The sequence below is a fragment of the Lampetra fluviatilis genome, chromosome 5 (genome assembly GCF_964198595.1).
Source record: "Lampetra fluviatilis chromosome 5, kcLamFluv1.1, whole genome shotgun sequence".
In the NCBI taxonomy this organism is placed as follows: Eukaryota; Metazoa; Chordata; class Hyperoartia; order Petromyzontiformes; family Petromyzontidae; genus Lampetra; species Lampetra fluviatilis.
This window is the reverse complement of record NC_136279.1, coordinates 6,946,969-6,968,437: the sequence shown is the minus strand read 5'-3', so window position 1 is coordinate 6,968,437 and position 21,469 is coordinate 6,946,969. Positions and strand designations below refer to the sequence as shown.

The following is a 21,469-nucleotide window of genomic DNA, read 5'->3' as shown; positions in this document are numbered from 1 at the left end:
CTTTGGTATGCAGTAAAACAGAGTGATAATAAAGTCCTTCCCTAGTTTTTGTGTCATAGTATAAAAACATGCAGAATTTAACGTTCTTTCAATACCAATGGACAACACATCTGAAAATGTATTTTTCTGATGGGAGGGAATGCACTATTTTCCTATCTAATATAATAAGCCAAGAATGCGTGTGTGTCCATCACATGACGGCACTCCACATGAGGCCCCCCCCTCATTAATAATCATGAGCGGGTGATGTCACTACACATGCCGCACCCCTCCCCAATTACCATGAGGGCGTGACGTCACTACACATGCCGCACCCCTCCCCAATAACCATGAGGGGGTGACGTCACTCCACATGCCGCACCCCTCCCCAATAACCATGAGGGGGTGACGTCACTCCACATGCCGCACCCCTCCCCAATAACCATGAGGGGGTGACGTCACTCCACATGCCGCACCCCTCCCCAATAACCATTAGCGGGTGACGTCACTACACATGGGGCAACCCCCCTCCTCAATAATCATGAGCTGAACAATTTTTCTATTTAATGTCAGATTTACTGCAATATACACCCGTCCTTGGATGGGCAAACAAGCTAGTTCATATTAATAGGAAAGTCTCACCGAGTCTCGAGACCCTTTTCAGGAGGGTCTTACCAAGTTTTTGCAAAAGCGGCAATGATCGCTAAATATACTCCAGTAATTTGTACGCAATTTTTCTAACTTTGCACATTTGGATAATCATAACAAATTGAGAAGACAGTGATAATGGACAATTGCATCTAAATAACCGGTAGTGTTTGTGATGGATACTCCTTCGGTCAACCTTCAAGGTTACAGGATGACATTAACGGTGATAAAAATGCAGCTGGAAAAGTTGAGGTAAAATATTTGCAAATCGTTTGGTATTTTTTTTTAAAGATACCACTCAAATGTGTGAACAAAATAAAGGCTATGTAGCTAAAATGTAGATGGAGGAAAGCGCAACTGTAAACACGTGTTGTGTTATTTTACAATTTAAGTAATATTTTGAAACATTGTCATCACAATACATTACTTTAAAACCAGGGATGGACTTTGCGATTAGCCTTTGTATTTCAGTGATAAATAGTCTCAAGCGTGTGTTTGTTTATGCACATAAATCAATGAGTGTTTCATATATAAATAAATATAGTTTGTAAAACATAAATTACTTTACAATGAGCATGAGCTTATGCAGGAATCGCGACCTCATCAGTTCCTGAGACGATAGGTGGGCCCTTGTTATGAACGAACACACCCACTCAATGTAAACATCGCAAAAGAGCACAAACACAACATATTAACCAATACATTTCTGCTTGATTTTACACTTCACATTCATCATTATTGTCAGGCACAACTTTTTCAGAATACCATTAATGTTTTATGATGTTGTTTTGGTCCATTTATAGACATGTGAAGCATGTATGTGTCCATTGGTGTACAGAGACTATGTAAAAAGACACTCCCATATTAAAATTATAAATACACATCTGTTGTTATACCATAATAAATGGCATATAATTTAACTTACATGCAGAGAAATGATCCGACGTGAAAAATGTTACATGAAAAAAGTAAATTGTTCTTTCAATAGGCCACTAATTTGTAAAAGGAAACAGCATATGTCACTGCAGAATGTTTTTCCTGTTAAATCTGCATAGCTGTCACAATAGGTAGTCAATGAATGTAACCTCTCAAAAAGTGCATGATCAGAAAGCAATCAAGTCGGTCTCCCCCTATTCAAATGAATGTGGGGGTGGTTGTCATGTCCATAAATGGTTCTATGCCAGTGGTGGGAATTCCACAATCATATGACAGAAGCCACTTTAAATGTATCAAACACAAAGGTAAGACAGTTGAGTCGGTGATCTGACCAGGGTTTTAACTCGTTTACCTATTAGCCATTTGAACATTTGAAACGACAGTGCCACCAATTCGGGTAGCTTTTAGTCGGGGTATGCTAATACAACACTTGTCTGTTTCTCAAAGACTCCTTCACACCTCCAATGAAACGTCATCACAGTATGTTCCATTATTTTGACACCTTTCCCCATCCGTAGCCGACACAAACTCCACTGCACATACAGTGTACTGTATTCTCGAAATATAATTTAGATTGTAATCACACGAGACAGACATCAATGCAGGTAGTTATTGGAAATACGAGTGAACTGCAACAAACTACATTTTGTAGTTTGCTATTGCAATACACTGAATGTATTCATAAGCCCAATTACAATGCTTATGTAACTGGCTGCAAAGCAACCATATGGTTGGCTTTTTTAGATGCTGAGGGCTACAGTGAGGGGTGAGCTGACAAGGCCAGTCACAGCCCTGTGGTCAGTGTGTATGTACAGACAGATGGGCTGGGAATTGCAAACACCTGCAGGGTGACCCTGGAGGCATCTTTGACTGATCGCAGCCCTATGTCGGCAGCCGAATGCAGTTATCTGCAGTCCATACAACATGCAATACAAATCAATATGTAAACACATACAACCGCCCCACGCACCCTTAGAGGGGGCATTATATGTGCGACTTGCAGCTTAGCAATGGCATATAAAATTTTAAAATGTCTGTTCACCATATATTTCTATAAAATTATAATTGCCTAGTGTTGGACAAATGTCATTTTTGTGATTGTAAATTTATTGCTTTGAGTTTTATGGGGATTTTCGACATTTATGAGACCATGGATCGATATCATGCATTTATTGATAAGCACGATGGGCATTTAAATCACATAATTATTGGAAACTGTAACTGTCCTTATTTAAAAAACTTTGTGCAAACACAACAGAAATTCACAATAAACCATGACTGGCTTTCTGCAATCATTATATGTCGATAGTTATTACAATTTTCTAGTTATACATTTCCTCCAGGGAAATGTCAAAGCCCATCTGATGCACAATGGATCAGGGCTCTGTGCCTTACCTACAGGGTCTTTTGATTATCCAACTGCTCTTGCAAAAGGGAGGCACGCTTCTGCAGGCAGTTCACCTGGAACGGCAGAATGAATCATAATTGGTCATTCAGGGAATTCTCTAAAGAAGCAGAGCATCTTTGGCGGCCTTTAATTGCCCGCTCGTGATGCACCCACAGAGCGGTGGTGTCACAAGAGAAGCTGCCATGGCTTTCATACAATTCCATTTGAAACAGAATGCATTCGGAGAGGGGAGAGGAGTAAAACTTTAGAATGGAGCATGTCTGCTTTTGAGGATTTAATCCCACAACCAGTGGTGGAATAAGCACGTACGTAGGTTTTCCCAGCCACTCGTAATCCGAGTGTAGTCTTCTGGGCTAGGCTGCGTGTTGAGCATATATTCTCTCAAGCTTGTGCCACGCACTACGACTGGTATCTTTGGATGATGACATGAGGAATCTCACCTGGTCTCCAATCAGGATGAACTGGGTGAGTTTCCTCACTTTGGTTCAATTGCGTGGTGCCAAAAGCTTGAGAGAAGATGCGCTCAACATACGGCCTAACCCTGAAGTCCAATTTGCAGCCAGTGGTGGAGTTGATATCACCCCCCCATGTGTCTTTCTGCCTGTCACCTGTGACTGGAGGGACGCAATGGTCTCCTCCAGCTGCTTGCGGACGTCCGCCGGCATGAGGCCCTTCAGCTTTTTCTCATGTTCCTGCCGCAGCGCCGTCACCTGCAAGGCAATTAATACCAGGTGGAGCTGGGATATCTCACCCAAAAACGTCATGGTCAAAGCAAGACATCTAAAATACTTGGAACTATTTAAGAAAGGTCAATGCTAACTCAGAAGAAAACATTTGAGAGCCTCACTTGCCAACTCGATTTTGCGCTGTCTAACGTGGGGCCCTGTGCCCCATTGGCAGATATTTTAGAGCTATAAAGTAGGAGGAGCATGCGGAGCTGATGCTAAACAGATGTAGTTTGAATAATGAATAACACGCTTAAAGAACAGGCAAGTAATATTATATTGATATTATATTTATAATATTACTTGTTAAATACTCAGAATTATAAGCACAAATCACATTAATGTTACCCTAGCATTCTTCATGTTTAAAAAATATCTATTTAACATCTATTTACCCGAGCAAAGTACCTGACATGCAATACCCCGGTGTCTACAAACTAAGCTGTGTCTGCGGCAGTAGTTACATTGGTGAAACTAAAAGACATGTCTCGGACCGCGTTCGTGAGCATAAGGCAGATTTTAAACACGGGAGGACCGACACTTCAGCCGTGGCTGATCATTGTTGGCTCACACGAAATTGATTTCTCTAAGACGAAGGTACTTTGCAAGCCCACTGGCTATCAACAAAGATCGTTCATGAAGCCATCCATATATATAAACACAGACACAATTTCAACCGAGAAAATGGGTACAAACTGAGCAATCACTGGAAGGACGTTATCAAACAGTTGAAGTCATAATTGGCTATGATGTTCCCATCCTACCACCTTCCGATGTTAGTTGTGCTTTACACCCATTTCAAATTTGCGCTTTCTTCACAGTCACTTTGCGCGCTGACCCCTTGGTTGCGGCGCTGCGTTCTTCCATTAACATGCTAATCTCTCTTTAACATGTGCTAATTTTCACCTGGCAGCCCTTTGATTGGTGGAAAACGAACCACCGCCAGGCTCGCTGCCAAACACTTACATTATCATTGGTTGCTGACATTTGGGCTACGTCCATTTCAAACCCTTATAAACAGTTTTCCTTGGAAGCAAACCCCCCTTTTCCTGAAGACGACCGCTTGCGTTGCGATCGAAACGTCGTCGTTTTTTGTTATTTTCATTGAACCTATCTACGTGACTTTACCGAAAGACCCAAGAATATGTTATTTTGAAATCATGCAACAAGACTAAATATGAAACCATAAATGAATACCATGCCTGATTCACCAAAGTATTGGTCCACGATTAAAGATCATTACTTTTACAATGATCATGTACACATGTATCTCAGGCCATACAATGTACGAACAAGCTCATTTCCAAGACATGTATAACAAGCCAATATAACACTAAACACACTATCCAAACTAAATACTTGCATTAAACCAATGCAGCATGAAGGTGGACAATTTGAATTTCTTCTTGGCTTAAAAAAACATGTATGTTTGCAGTAGTATAAACACGCTGGGTCATTCCACCTTAAATCTAACTAATTACAATGTTAAGTTTGCAAAATGGAATTTCATGCGTACACTGAAATCAGCGAAATCCAACATAGGTTCCAAGCCAAATTCAGAAATTCGTAGAGGAACACATTATTTCTGTTTGACTCTTCAGTCAAGTGTGCTGCATTGTGTTCACTAAAAGTCATCGCTCAGAGGCCAAGTCAAAAGAGCAGACTCGCACACACATTCACTCTTGGTGCAACTATTGTAGCAGCAATATATTTGTCCGTACGGTGCACAAATAAAAAGGAAATAAGCGTCATATTGTGCAAACCGTTTGAAATAGCAACAGCAGTTAACGTCATAATTAGACATCTAACAATTCAACCCCAAGGGATTCAATGGATTTTCACCATTCTATTTAATGAGCAGAGAATTTTCTTTCTGTTTCGATTGTTTCTTGTTTTTCCTGCCTTGTTCAAGTTTTGTAGTCTCAAAGCAAATCATATCCTAAATGTTACATTCGCATATCATTTGCAATTTTCCTTGTAAATGGTACGTAATAAAATTATTAATCTTCCCATTTATTATATTCGCATACTAATGCATTTTACTTGAAGCTTCCAGATATGTAAAACAATGAAATTTGTGTTCATGCAGTTTACATTGCCTTAAACATGACTTCCTTTGTTTCGTACGCACTAACTGGAATGGAAAAGTTACAGATACCCATGCGTAAGGATCACCGAGTACACCTGTGCTCCCGCAAATCCGACATGAGATGGTTTTCATAAACTAGAGAGACATGGTAACTGTGACTACTCTTTTTATAACTATGATTGTACACCATATAGAATTAAGCCTCGCACGCAACCAATTTACAGCAGCCGCACCTTTACATCAGCCGCACCTTAACAATCTTCTTGGTTCTTTCGGTAAAGTCACGTAGAAGGGAAGTAATAAAATAATAAAAATAAAACATAATAAAATGAAATAACAACTCTTGGAACTTCTCAGTTCAACCAGTCTACACAACAAAGGCTCATTCCTAGCAGCGTGCTTCAGCCGCACCGAACCTCAATAATAATATCCAGGGGCCTACCTTGGCTCCTCCCACCCTCAACCAGTATATATACAAGGACTGTTTTCTTGGAATTTCTCTTACTTGATACAGCAATCGTTCTGTGACGGTTCCACCTGAAGACGGAAGCTTGTGTTGGCTCCGAAACGTCGTGATTTTAATTTTATTTTTATTTTACTTTTATTAATTTTAAAAAAAATTTACCTAAGTGACTTTACCGAAAAAACCTAATATGAATCCTTGCAGTCACGAAAGCTTCAAATCTAGAACGAACTGGCATGCTCACCTGTTCCTGGTGCTTGAGCCCAATTTGTTGTAGTTGTTTCTCCCAGGAGGCCGACAGCCGCGAGTGGGTATCCTTCAGGCCATGCAGTTCCTGTCAGGGCCCGTCAAGACCATAAACAATCTCATGTTCAAGCAGTGCAGGCTCGTGTTACAATTATAATAAACTACATGCACGCACAAAATCACGCAAAATCATACCAAGTGATGTGTAGACATGCACGGGGTTTCAACATTTTTGTCACTCAAGCATGGAAACAAACACTCTTATTGTTGAGTGACCACATTAAATACTGCTCTTCAAAGAGCGACAAATTGAATCACAATATCTTTCACACAGAAGAACCTCACTGTGAACTCGAATTGTTAAAAGGGTTACACGATGTGTGTGCAATCTGTATAATTCTAGTTTTGTATGTTAAAGGAGGTAAAAACATAATTGTTCGATTTTAGCCCTATTGTGCTATTGGTGTGGCATCATTTGGCGAAATATTCATGCAGATCTCCCGCAGATCAGTGCAACCCATTGTGTCAAAGAATGACCCACAGAAGTGGATTTCATTCAGCTGCCTCTTAAACCCGTTAAAATTACCTATGCTCTACAGTAGGGGTGGGGAACGTCCGGTCCGCGGGCCGTATAAGGCCCGCAAAATCATTTAGTCTGGCCCTGCCAAGGCAACCGCACGACTCGAAATGCAATAGATCTAGGCGCTTTTTTCATAGCAACATAAATTTAATTTTGTATGGCCCGCGAATGATGTTATAAATATCCAAATGGCCCTTGGCAGAAAAAAGGTTCCCCACCCCTGCTCTACAGAGTAGGGGCAGCACTTTCTCAATCGCTCTGCCTCTGACAGTAATGTTCATTGTGTGACAGTAAAACCAAAATGTTTGATTCTCAAAGGTGGAATTTAGCTAAGTTAAATGCAGACCCAAATTTTACGATTTTTTTTGTACCCAATCACTCGGCTGAGACCACTATAGCGTTCTGACCCTTGAGCCACGCAGCCATCTCTTCCATGAGCAACTGAATGATTTAGCTAATCAATTAAGGCAAACGACAGGCGAGCAGGCATGCGAACGTGCCTGCAGCGTGCTGCGGTGCTCTTGGCGAAGTGCCTCCAGGTCACCCTGCATTTTGGTGACGGCGTCGTGCAGCCTCTTCTCAGCATCCAAACTTTTTTCGGAAGCCTCCTCGTGGATAGATGCCACTTGTGCCTGCAGGTCCATGATCGCCTACGCACAGTTTGCACCGATTTATTTTACTTTTGCCACAGGGATTCAAAGGTGAATGCATCTTCATGCTCAAACTCAAGTGGGCCGGTGCTCATTTCCATTGGTGGTCCTGAGCGAGTAGAAGCAATCATCATCATCATCATAATTTTATCATTATTTTATTATACTCGCATGACAAGTTCAAAAGTGTCTCAAAGTGCAGTGTGATAATACCATAAATCACAAACCTACATGAAAAAATACACACCCTTATGTTACAGAATGACAAAAAAACTACAATGACAGTAAATCCGACATTTATATTACGGGAGGCACAGCGTAACCAACGTTGATTTCCCACAAAGTGGCTCTCATTTAATCAACCCCCAAACAAGATTTGAACTTAAAAAAATGTGTTCAGCCACAGTGCCATTTGGCCAGATTATATGTGCAACAAGTGTAATTGTTTTTACTCTTCAAATTTTAGAATACAAACTTTAAAGCATGTGTAGTTTTGTTATGCAAACAGTACACCCCTGCTCGCCATTCGGCCTTACAGACTGTAGGGGTAAGTGCCATGAGCAAATGCCTACGAAGGATGGAAGCCACCCGAGGGAGCGTGGCTCGCGAGCAACATGCCTGGCCGCATGTCTCCTCACTGCTGATCACACCTGGTACTCATTTAAGGAAGAGTTGAACCGAGCAGAGGCTCTGGGTAGGTTCAAACACCGATGTCCACTAATGTGCATGACCAGGAATCTAACTGGAATTTAAGTACAGTGCAGTAGCCACTGTTCCACTGCTCCCCCATGCAAGCAAGTTACACCTGAAGGCTCAGACTATTGACATAGCAGCTTATGTAAAACAAATGCATTAGTTGAACATGCCCTTTCAGCAAACAAGCTGCATGGCGAAACATTAACATGCAAAACTTTAATACCCCGGAGACACCATGTGTACAAAAATGCAGTTATATTATATGTATTAGAAGTTTATTTAACAGTAGACTGACTGTTGTTTCGACTTTGGTTGATGACGGACGCTCGTATTGCGCCCGAAACGTCGTGATTTATTTTATTTTATACCTACGTGACTTTACGAAAGCTTCAAATCAATATTTGGTTGTAAGTTTCACATCAAATACATGCATTCTGTAGTCGCAATGGGAAATACATAAATAACCAGGCTTGAATTTTGTCTCCCCAGTGGCAATGTTCACACACCACACCAGTTACTCGTTTGAGGCTGAGTCGACCTAGGGGAGGCCCAGGACCGGTTGAAATAATCGTTACCGGTGGTGGCCGTGAGCGGAAATCGAACTCGGGTCGCCGGGTTCGTAGCGCGGCGCGCTAACCACTACACCACAATGCGTTCACTTGCCGTGCAAACAATATATGCATTATTGAGCCCCCCCCCAAAAAAAACCAAAAGTGTATTTTCATAATTTTTGCATGGTGTACAGTCTGGAAAGTACCGACATGGCAAATCTCAAGTTTGTTGCATGTCGGGAAGTACGCTAAACATTTTGAACAGACACACATATTCACAACTTTGCCTTTTATATATATAGAGAAAAGCAGCACACGTACAAAGGTGCAAATGCTGTACAACATTACGTTTTTTTTTTTTACAAATCTGTTTCAGTGTTCATTAGAGTGTATAAATACGCACATGAGTACTTGTAATAATTTCTCTTTTACCACATAGAAGAAGTCAGGAAAGGATGCAGAACTGCGAATTAGCATGGAAAAGACAAAGACGATGGTGTTCGGAAGGAAGAACATCTAGAAAGAAGTAATACCAGAAAGGAGAAAGATTTAAAATGTAAAGGAACGTGTATACTTGAGAAGCCTATTGACATGAGACGACATTTGCACATAAGACATAAGAGCGAGGATCGCAAAGGCAAAAGGAGTAACGGTAGGATTCAATAACATCTGGAGAAGCAAGCAAATCGGCTACAAGACCAAAATGAGCATCTTAAGAACATGTGTGTTCACTACAGCTTTGTATGCCTGCGAGACTTGGACTTTGAAAAAGACTGACAGAGATAAGTTATCAGCATTCGAAATGTATTGCTATAGAATTATACTGCATCTAAACAAGACCCAAATTGACCAAAGTAGTATAAAAAGGTTGCGAATGGAAGACCTGATGCAGTCAGTGATGAGAAGGAAACTTGCATTATTTGTACAAATATGTAGGATGGGCAACAACAGCAAAATTAAAAGTGTGTTATTGGGAACAATGGAATGAACCCGAAGGAGAGGAAGACCTTACACAGAATGGTTTGACGACATAAAAGATTGGTGCCAGAAACATGTGCACTACTTGAGCATATTGGCACAAGACAGAGGAAAGTGGAAACAAACGACGAAATGCACAGTGGACACCTACGGCCATCTGCCCACGGATCATGATGATGATGAATATTTGCTCTTTCACGACACATTGCCTTGATTTGAGAAATAGCTGTGGAAATGTCCAACAGTGGCAAGGCATGCCACGATTTAAAACTGTATTTCTAGAATCAATCCACATTCTGCACCAGTTGGTCTTGATGGACTGGATATGGACAACAGTCAAAACAAAAGCGAACTGCAGGCAAAACAGATGCTTTCATTGCGAGCTTTGCTTTGCCTCAGTATCATATCAAGTTCATTTATAAGTCTGAACACTTGTTGTCACACACTCGAGTCCAGTCAATTACGAATGCGCATTGATCATACTTTTAACATAGTAATATAAATAAACTTGGTTTTCGAAAGCGCAATTCGCACAAAGCCCAGAAGTGCTTCAGTCTGTTGCAAAACTGGCTCCTCCGACTCAAGGATGAATCCAGAACATCTGCCCCCGGTAACTGATTCCAGGTCTTCATGTCGGAGACCCCAAAACTGCGCTGACTGTATTGCACAAGGTTTGTGTGCGGGTACACCACATCACCATGGGCTACATTTGACAACACATCAACTTTGTACAAAATGATATAGTGATAATTTACAGCCCTCTTGTCAATGCTCTTCTGGATGAAGGCCTCCCCATACTGTCAGTTGTGGCGATTGTTTGACCATACTTCACCATGTATGGTCAGTTTGGGTTGGTGAGGGGGAAAGCCGATGATCAATTCAGATATCACTCACCACTGTTAGCTGTATAAGGCAGTTGATTACGTCGCCTATCATGTAGCAAGAACCTCCAGTTAATGTAAAGATTACTTGTATTAATTTTAATGTTTTACCTACGTGACTTTACCGAAAAAACCTAAGAATATGAATCCTTGCAGTCACGAAAGCTTCAAATCTAGAATTAAAGATTACATTTTTGTTTGAAGATAGAACAAAAACGTAACGGTATTTTTTTAAAAGCTGTGTTCGTGCTTTACACAAGAAGGATTCTATGAAGGTTCTGGTTCAGTTTTTTTATCTTTGATAATTTTACAATAATTAAATGAAGGTGGAATAACCCTATTGCTTGAAAACACATTATTCTGGATTAAAAGCACCAATAATGACTAGCACGGAATACGACAAAATTAAAGCCTCACCTTTGCAGCCTGAGAGAGTTTCGCGGAGTAATCCACTTCCATTGTTTTTAGCTCTTCAGTGCTCTATAATATGAATCGTAAGAAAAAAATTAGCATAATCCACTCAGTGCATGTAAAGAAATGTCACCTAAAATATGAAGCGCATTAAATACAATTTTAAGGAACACATTAATTTAATCAATTAGCAATGCCAATGAAGCAAATAATGACGATACAAATCAACTTAAGTGACTTTTGCATGTGTAATTTTTTATTAAACTGAGATTTAAATGTTGAAATATTTCTAAATTGTCATCCAAATACTTGGTAGGGTATGAGCTATAATTCATTTCTAATTGGAAAACATCAATTAAACAGCAGAACGGTTGTGTTCCTTGGATTTCGTGAAAGTTCCCTATATAAAAAACAATCATTATCCTATGAAATTGGCAACATAAATTTACATTTCATATTATCGCCAATATGCATATGAAAATAACACAGCATTTCACTAATGAAGCTGACGAAGCCAAATCAAGTAAAGTCAAATAATGTTTGAAATTCATCAGGTCCAAACTGAAAATACATGATAACCAAAAAAATTATATCAACAAGATATAAGTAACGTTACACGTATACAATTGCAACACTTACCATTCATTAGTTTCACATGTAACGAGAATTACTTTTGGAATGTGTGCCATGTTCTATTTCTCCTCCTTCTGCAGCAGCCCTGGCTAGGCGGTGCTTATATTCTTGGACTCGGTTGATGAAAGGAGTTACCAGCAGCATGGTAACATCGTCACACATTAAAACTGCTTTTTTCATGATCCTAAAGAATTTAGCGGCATTGAAAGTAAACGCCTGTGATCATGGCTTTAACAGAAACATTCAAACGACCGTTTTAAAGCCACAGTGGACTCCAAAAGAATTAAAAAGAACACTTCAGAGGAAATACATTTCTTGTGAAGACACCTTAATCTCAGGCAGAAGCAAATAAGCTTCCTGACATCAAGGACACAAGCTGGCCATACCCTGCTGGCACACCCAGCACGCAAGAAAGGTGACCTTTCCCAAATAGCGTTGTTCATTTACCTAATGGTGGGGATGAACGCGCCAGGTAATCGGCCATTTAAAAGCCTGTCGCCACAGGTGTGTCAACTGGCTAGACCATGCCCGTGCTGTTTAATGAGATTGTAAAGGCCAGCGCACTTCATATGTAGAGATGAAATTAGAGAGGGTGACATTAAAGTATGGGTTTTATTAAATCACTGCTAGTGCTGCCTGTTACATTGCCAAATGTGTTTGTGCAATTTACTTTGGCAATAAGTCGCATTTCTGGGTGGCCTTGAAGTGTGTTGCAATTGTAATTCAATTACGAATATAACTCTCTGATGCAAATTAGAATAGCATTCACTGCACTTACATAACTCACAATGCATCAAACAAGAAGGTCAAGCGAGCTCATTAAGATACTTCAAATACATCCAATTGTTTTAAGGTTATTGTTATATTTTTAATTTAGACCAAAATTGGAACACAAACACCTATCTGGACAGTATTACATAACTGTTACAAATATAACGACATGATGTAAACAGATTTGCTGCTACAACTACACGTTAAAAAAAGTTAGGATCTCAGAATTCCTACCACCCATCGAGAATAATCTATAAGAACTTCAGAACTGCAAAATGCGATTTCCACAAAATATGACTCATAAAGTTCCATGCTTTTTTATGAAAAGTTCAAAATTACACTGGTCTCTCCTATTCCTGTGTAGACAAATGCAAAATATGCAAAAAAAAATCATACAAATATACACGAAGATAATAAATGTGGCAATGTCCTCAAAGAACAGTGTATGGAGAGTAGCATTATGATCGTCCACACATGTTCTCAACACAGAACGTAAGGAGGCACATCACGACGAAAGGATACATTTCTTCATTTAAATTCCGCCGCCTCATACAAATAGTAATAATAAACTGAGTTTTATGCCGATCCATAGATGTGACACACGCTGGGGTCAACTCTCACAGTCGAGAAGAAGAGCAGCTCACCTTGGCGGAAGCCTGCTCTATCTCAACAGCGTGCTGCTTTTGCGCGTCCAGCGTGGTCCTCTCGGCCTCGGCTCGGATCTGGGCGCAGGTGGTCTCGTGTTGCAGCAGGGTGGCCTGCTTTTCCTCCTCGCGCAGAAGCCCCAGCTCCACTAGCTGCTGCTTGCGCAGGCAGTGTGCCTGCTCCACCTCCTCCTGCAGCTTCAGCACCGTCTCTTCCAACTGCGCTATAGTCTGTGTACGCACGGAACATATTGCTGTGTGGCAGGGCCTTGGTTGCAACACCCGTGAGCCACTCATTGTCGCCAATTTCATGCACAAACACTGGTGCCCTGCCAGTGAATGAACGCTCTTGTAAATGGCCCAGGAATGGTGGCGCACGTCTGCAACCCAGCTCTTTGGAGCTCTCCCTGGAGGCGGGGTTGGTGGATCGCACAGATTTCATCTTGCGCATGAGACACCCACTTTGAAGGAAAATAGGTTGCGAAGTAATCTACATGGATATTTGTTGTTGTTATTCACTCCTATGTGTGAGTTTTCTCAAATGGTACTCCGGTTGCAGCACAGTATTCAATAAGCAATGAGCGAAACATCTTAAGTAGGATCTTATCGAAAGAGTCTTGAGACAGTCAGTATCTCTTGCACAGATATAGGATTATTATGACAATATCTTTCTTTAAGTTAAGCTCTGGGAAAGCACAGGCCAGGAGGGGTCCTTTTTCTGTTGCCAAGGACAATGCTATAAATAAACGACTACCTGTACATCAAATCTATGTATCACATTTGTAAAGTTTAATTTCTTAAAATGCATATGTGCATTTAAAAGAAAACACTATATTCCTTTGACCACGTTTTATAGGTGTATACTTTGTATCCATTATATTCTCAATGAATGCAGAAGGCCAATAGCACTTGTTTAAACCCCAAACTACATTCCTCAACACAAAGAGTGTGGAGTTAAATTGGACATTTCCCACCAAGAAAACACTTGATACATAAGACACTTTAAAGAAAGTGTTATTTGAAATATATCCAGATGATTTATAATTCAGCAGCAGCATTATTGTCCATTTTCTGCTTGCTTTTTCCATGCCAGAAGGGATTATTGATACGTTTCATGGTTGCACAACAGGGGGGCAAGCTCCAGCCCGGCAGAAAAGCCACTTTGAGGGCTGCAACACGGTGCCGCTCCTTGCCGTGTCACATCTAATTGGAAGCATAGCATCTCCGGATTCAGAGCAAATGCTAACTAAATATACTCCTTCACGGACAATGTTTGATGACCATGAGGACATTTTATTTAAGCGGCCATGAAAGAAAACCTTAATACGCCTACGGTATCTTTTAGTTCCATGTAACATGAATTGCGCTGTTATAGCAATGCAGACATCTTTTTATGGACTGGCACAATGTTGCGTGCTCAAAATTGACTATAAGTAAAGAAAGGCATCTGGAAAGGATTTATGTTGGCCCCTTCGCCTGAAATGTCGCACACTCAACAACTGCGCAACGAATGCTCAAAAATGGCTGGGCCCTTCTGCCGTACGGGCGAAAGAAAAAAAAAATCTCAAACAAATCCCCATTTACAACCATCACGATGATGACAACGACAACAATGACGCTGCCATTTTGCCACTGTGGTGGCGCACGTGTTACAGCGCGTCGCACATTACTTACCTCTGCATCCTTGTGCCTCCATTCTCTGGCCTGATTTTCACGCTCGGCCACGGTGGCTTGCAGATCGCGCTGGCGCTGTTCGAGGGTGGCGGCGTGTGTGCGGGCAACACTCTCCATGTGAGTGGCGTGCTGCTCCAGCAGTCGAGACTTCTCCTCTTCGCAATGGAGCCGCACGTCCCGCAGCTGATTGGACGACCGATATAGGTGAGCTGCGTCGCATCGACGCGACGGCGTGGAACGACGTGAGGGTGCGTGCGCGCGATTACTTTGAAGGCTGGGTGTGGTTGCTATCGTCCTGTACAGCGTACCTTAAGTGGAAATAGTAGCCGGAAACCAGAAGAGCTGTACCAAATTTTGGCAATGTACGAGTAACTTAAGATCGACATCACATTTGCAGTGTCCGTTAATAAATGTTTATCGTAACATTATTATTTTATTAACATTCACAATGCAGGTATGATTGAATCGTTATAATTTTGAATAACTGGTGGGTGTGTTTATAATTATTTAAAATATTTACGTCAATTTAAACCTAAGCATAACAATCTGAGAAAAAGATAAGAGTTAATACACTCCCTTGTCTTTCAATTGCATTTCTACATGTAGTTATAAAACAATTCGCCGGTGGTGCCTCAGTCGTGTAACGAATCAAAACAACTGCAGGGATAAGCGCTGCAGTCTTCACCGCAATATAAGTGGCTATACCGGGCATTCACGGAGTCAATGGGCACAGGTAAATGTCAAACACCACCGGTGCCAGGAGACAGCCAAGTGAAAGCGCCATCACCTGCTGCTCATGCTGCTGCTGTAGCGCTTGCTGCTGATGGGAAAACTCCTCGGCCTGCCGCTCGCGCACGGCCTTGGCTCTTCTGAGGTCCTCCTCCACCCTCTGCATCTACAGAATACATTACATGAGCGAAAAATTGGATTTACAGGGGCCAGCATGGCAGCTGGAAGCAATGAAAGGATGTTTTGGCACCAAAGTAAATGCATAGCGTGCATCAAAGCAACGTCTCTGTCAACATCAATTAGTAAGTGTGGAATACACCCCTGGTTACTTAAAAGTCTATAGAAAGAAAAAAATATTTCAGGATTAGCAAATATAATGTAACGTGCATACTACATATATGTATATATTATACATAATACACCGTGCATAAATACCTTAAAATGTAAATAAGAAATGTGTTTGGATAAAAATATGCAATCAAACAATATATGAAGATTTAGGTCGAAAAAGTATAATAAACAGAAACAAAAATTCAAGAGTTGTCTAGATATATATGCAAATATAAAATCATTTTATTTTTAGGCACGGTGGAAACTTGGAAAGGCCTTGATTCAGAAGTGGATTTACCGTGGCTGACGATTATGATGATGATGCTTAGCTGAAATAATGGGCAAACTTCCTGACCAATAAACGGAGGTGGTTCATTTTATAAGTCTTTTTTAAAAGTAACATCTTCAAATTATATACGGAAAGCCTAAATACAACCAATGAGTTGCATCCTTCACTAAATAAAAACACAACTGAGTCGATATCTTAAGATGAATGCCGACAAAACTAACAAGACACAATTTTACAATACTGTACACATTTTTCTCAACTTGCATACTTGTTTATACTTCCGAATGTCAAACAATGTACCATCTGTCAAGACAGTATAACAAATATTGATCTGTGATTTTGTTTTTAGCGACATGCCAAAAAAGCTGAACTACAGATGGGTGGTGAAATGGCCGATCGGTATCGCATTTTCCGCTTGTTGCAGAGATTCACAGTTCGAATCCGGTGGCTGCCCTCGTTCATACTGCTGGTGTGCTAACCCTCAATATAGATGCCGTCTGCTTCACAGTGGACGTTGAAGATCCCGTGACGTTGTTTGCAAGAGCAGACCAGTGTGTGCAGGCATCATGGCCCACATTTGATAACATTTCTCGCAAATTGCTTAATTGGAACATACATCGGAATCACTGCCGTCCGTTGTGGAAACTTGGCAGGACCGTACCAAAGAAATTGTCATGACACTCAGTGACGCTTTCCTGGGTAAACAAGCAAAGTAATACAATATATGAAGGGGTACTGTTTTCAACGCAGGCTAAAACACTTCAGACAATCGTGCACAGCTAGTTTCTTCGCCTTTTATTTGTCAGATCTGGTTAGGGTCCTAGACAAAGGTGGCATTCATCTTCTTGGTTCTTTCGGTAAAATCACGTAGAAGGGAAGTAATAAAATAATAAAAATAAAACATAATAAAATAATTCTCACGACGTTTCGGCCACAACGCAAGCAGCCGTCCTCAGGTGAAACCAGGTCTGTCGAAACGACAGCGCAGGTGGCATTGCTGGGTGTGGTACCCCACATCTGTCATCCAAACTTTGGATAGGGGATGGTAGACTGCAAAACATGTGTTAAGACTTCTAAACCTGCTGGTTTAGGTGACTAGATGGTGGCACTACAAAAAGTGGGTCATTGACCTGTGTGTACAGTTTTGAATATTACATCCACTTGTACGAGTGTCCTCGTACAAGTGTTCAGGTCAATCCTGAAAGAATACAAACTGTCCACCCAGTGCTGCATACATGGTTTATCCAATCACGGTTGGCTACGTACGGTGCGAAAGAAGATCAACAAACAAACATACATGTTCATTGTGTGTGTCAAGTGCGTGCCCATTGCAAAATAAAAAGACAATTGTGAACCTGCTGTTTCATCTCTATCAACACTTTCTCCGTGTTAAGCTCCACTTCCTTTCTGAGCTGCTCCAGTGTTGCGTCGGCCTGCCGTGCCTGTACGCGCTGCATTTCTCGCACCTTTCTCAGCTGCTCCTCCTTGTCCCTACACAGAACGCCCTTTGCTTAAATCCACATGCGTAAAAAGAGCAGCACATCTGCGCAGGTGGTACGAATGCCATTTATATACAATAAAAAAGATAAATAACCAACCTCAATGCAGTTTCTAACGCTGTGATGGATTTTTGGCAACCTTCCGTTTCCTGCTCCAATTTGCCTTGTGCAGATTTCAGCTGTTGAAATATAATTAAGGTTAAATGCGCACATTCCAATTGTATAATTTAACAAATGCAAAAAAAAATCATTCTGTTCATGCTCTCACAAATAATTTACAACTCAACGTAAGTAACTTCGACTCCACCTCACACAACATGCACATATCTCTTGAGACCTGCTGCCTTCTTAGGAGCCATTTTCACCCTCTGCCTCCGCTAGTCACTTACGGTCTCCCCTCCTGTGTTTAAATTATGCATCTTATTTTATGCAGTTCGGTTCATCAAAGGGTTTGCCATATATGTTGAGACGGCTGTAATATTGCCAGGGTTGGGATTGCAGGAATGCTATAGGGATCTAAGCAGCAGCCAATTTTATCTGACTGTTGGCTACCAGCTTCCAATCCTCCAGATAATCTCGGAAGAAAAAAGTCAAGTAAAGCAGGATGAGGGATTCTCCATGCAGATATCACTGCCAATGCATCAGTAAATCTACAATTCACTTCAGTTAAAGATGAGCTGGGAGTTCACAGCTATAGTAGAGCACTGAAAAATAACAGAATTATAAATATGATCATATAATAATTGTAATTGTCTCCATGCTCAAAAGGGAGAGAGGCAATGCTCATTCGTCAGTATTTCTGAGCCAGCAGTGTCAAGTCTACAAATTTATGAACACATAGATCCATAACATAACCACCCCTTAATAATCTCATGCAGTGGTAAATATGAATGAATTGAATTAATTATTTTATTATAATTGGCAGGTTAAATTCTGACAGTGAAATGTTTTTTGTTAAAAGACAAGTAAATTCCTCTATAAGTGACGCATGCATCATACCTTTGTTTCATAAAGATGTTCTAACTGAAATTTTTCCTCCCGAAATATTGCTTCCGATTCCTGAAAAAAACATGGTGTGGCTAAGAAATTACATATATATAAAACCAACAAATACATGTTTTAACCTGTTTAACACGTAGGCTTTGGCGCCCAATATCATCCATAAGAGGTTTTTGGGTTGGAGCGCGTAAATATATAAACGTGTCGTTAAAACCCGCCACTACCCGACACAGCCAACTAGTAAGGGTTGTCACGTAAACTGTACTAGTGACGAATTGGAATGTTCTGTTTACGTGACAACCCTTACTAGTTGGCTGTGTCGGGTGGTGGCGGGTTTTAACGACACATTTATAGATTTACACGATCTAACGCAAAAACCTCTATTATGGATGTTTTAACCTTTATATTGTCAACACACAGATTGGATCAGCTTAATAACAAATGCACAAAACACAATAAATATAGGAATACATCAAATATAAATATGGACTCAAGGCAAATATTATAAATCATAGATGTGGTAAACAAAACCAAATGTCTACACTACTAATAAGTACTGCAGTGCTAAATCAGAGCAATGAAATAGAGAATATGTATTGGCCATTGTACTCATTATTGCTGTAAAAACAAATAAATAGTATGCAGCATATAACACACACAAATATGAATACACTAAAATTAGAGAATTCATAAATCCAGAAAGACAGCAGATGTGGACGTTGTTTTGCTCTTCCCAAGTGGCCAGGCACAATCTGAGCAGTAGCCTGACCGACAGACAGCCAGGATAGGAGGCCTGACACCAGGCCAGCGATCCCACGAGGCCCAAGAAAGGTTCCAGCTCCCCAGCAGGTCAATTATAACTTGGAGTTGCCAAAACACTGTGCTTCCCAGAGACACGCTGAATACATTATCTCACTTTAAAATGGGTCTGCAGAAGCTCACTTGTCAGCACTGCACTGTCATTTTCATGGGGTGATGTGGTGTGACTAAAAGTTGGGAGGTGGTTTGGGTGGAAAAAGAAAATCCATCTGGCCTAATCCCAGATTATGAGTCAGGCATCGTGGCATTCATAATTTATGAGCGGCTCAGAAAGAAGCACAACACTCCGTGATCATATTGTACTTTAAAAAACCATTATGTGAAGATCCATTGTGGCTAAGTAACATTTTCATTTGTAAAACAACATTTCCATTTTTTAATATAAGCAATTAAACTTTAAAGCTTCTCTTAATGAATACTCTACCCCCTTAGTCAAATAGAATTCATTACCGCCAGCTATAATCCCATTTGGACACACTGAAGTCTAATGAGAATGCTCGTTAAAATTCTAATGAAAACATGCGATGTGCTGCACGACGCCTATTTGAGGTAATCTCTCAGCTCAGTGTCAAGCCTTTGTTATTTAACCTCTGATGTGCGATTTAAAGAGACTGATCCTTACACAGAAGAGCACTATTTTTAATGGGAATCTACAGAATTCCCTTGCCAGTTTAGCTTTTATGGAGAATGGCTATTTGATAAGACTTTTTAAAAAGTATATTGTACCAATATCATACTGAACTATATACTGCAATGCATCCATTTCTTGAAATATTATCAATAAAAAACTACCGAATGCAAAAATATAAGAATAAACATTTTAATGGCATGAAATGTAGATGCTGAAATGGAAAAATAATACAAGTGAATAATGTTGTGAGCTATGTACAATGTGATTCTTGTGACAATATACTGTCATTAAAATACTGTTAAGCAAACATTTGGAACATTATCATGTAGATGGGAGGTCTTGGTTGTTTTACAAAATATTACAATAGTCAAACTTTAAAAACATCTCCTCATACAACTCATAGGAAAAGCCTTATAGGCATAATCAAGTAGCGCGGTTTGAAAAAAAGCCTGATATGCCGAAATAACAATATTATTATGCAGCTGATAAGTAGTCTGTTTGATTGTTAGTCAAGTGTTATATGTCTGTGATTCACCTTAAATGTAGTACAGTAGCCATTTTCCAATAAACGAGTTCAGTGTGACCATTTTAAATAACCCTTTTACGCTAAACAAAGTAAAAGGATTTATGCATTTCTAAAAAAAACAGTATATCCCTGGGGTTATGCCACTGATAATACTGGATTTCAAAGTATTGAGTACGTATAATTTACCCTCGGATTTCTAAAGATACATTTGTATGATTTAATAAGCAATAACCCTACGAATCTATAGGTGCTTTAAGCTTATACTTTGTGCACTACTATGCCATCTATTTACTGCTGGTTTTTCAGCACTTGTGCTCGGCGTGTAGAAAGCAGTATGTCCTTGGGTCGCAATGAGACCAAAGGGTTCAGACAACGGCTCTGTTAGGGAGGGTAGGGGGCCAGGATGCTGAAGGTCCCTTTAGTGCTGGTTTGTGTGTTCTTTTAGTAACCCTTGGATCAAATTGGCCAGTTTTCAATCAAATAAGTCCCTAATTAGAACACAACTTTACACTAAAGTTCGTTCATAGTGACCATCCACCCACCACCCGTTTTAGAGACAGAATGGTGAAATACAAAACAAAGATACGGCATAAAAACTTCCAATCTTAGTTGGAACATTAAAAAGAGTTACAAGCACCTCATGGCACAATGCAAAAATTACTTAGATTACAGTAATTATTAAGC

At 40.4% G+C, this 21,469-nt stretch overlaps 1 protein-coding gene across 1 annotated transcript in view; it reads right to left on the bottom strand.

Annotated features, from left to right (window-relative positions):
• LOC144932482 (uncharacterized) overlaps positions 1-21,469 on the bottom strand; it is a 65,222-nt gene that overhangs the window by 30,139 nt on the left and 13,614 nt on the right. Inside the window, exons 13-22 of the mRNA XM_078856597.1 lie at positions 18,810-18,869; positions 17,910-17,989; positions 17,667-17,802; positions 15,751-15,858; positions 14,964-15,146; positions 13,290-13,520; positions 11,248-11,310; positions 7,575-7,724; positions 6,493-6,582; positions 3,580-3,681 (exon numbers count right to left, since the gene is read on the bottom strand). Coding sequence (XP_078712723.1) covers positions 3,580-3,681; positions 6,493-6,582; positions 7,575-7,724; positions 11,248-11,310; positions 13,290-13,520; positions 14,964-15,146; positions 15,751-15,858; positions 17,667-17,802; positions 17,910-17,989; positions 18,810-18,869 — 1,203 coding nt within the window. The remainder of the gene's footprint in view (positions 1-3,579; positions 3,682-6,492; positions 6,583-7,574; positions 7,725-11,247; positions 11,311-13,289; positions 13,521-14,963; positions 15,147-15,750; positions 15,859-17,666; positions 17,803-17,909; positions 17,990-18,809; positions 18,870-21,469) is intronic.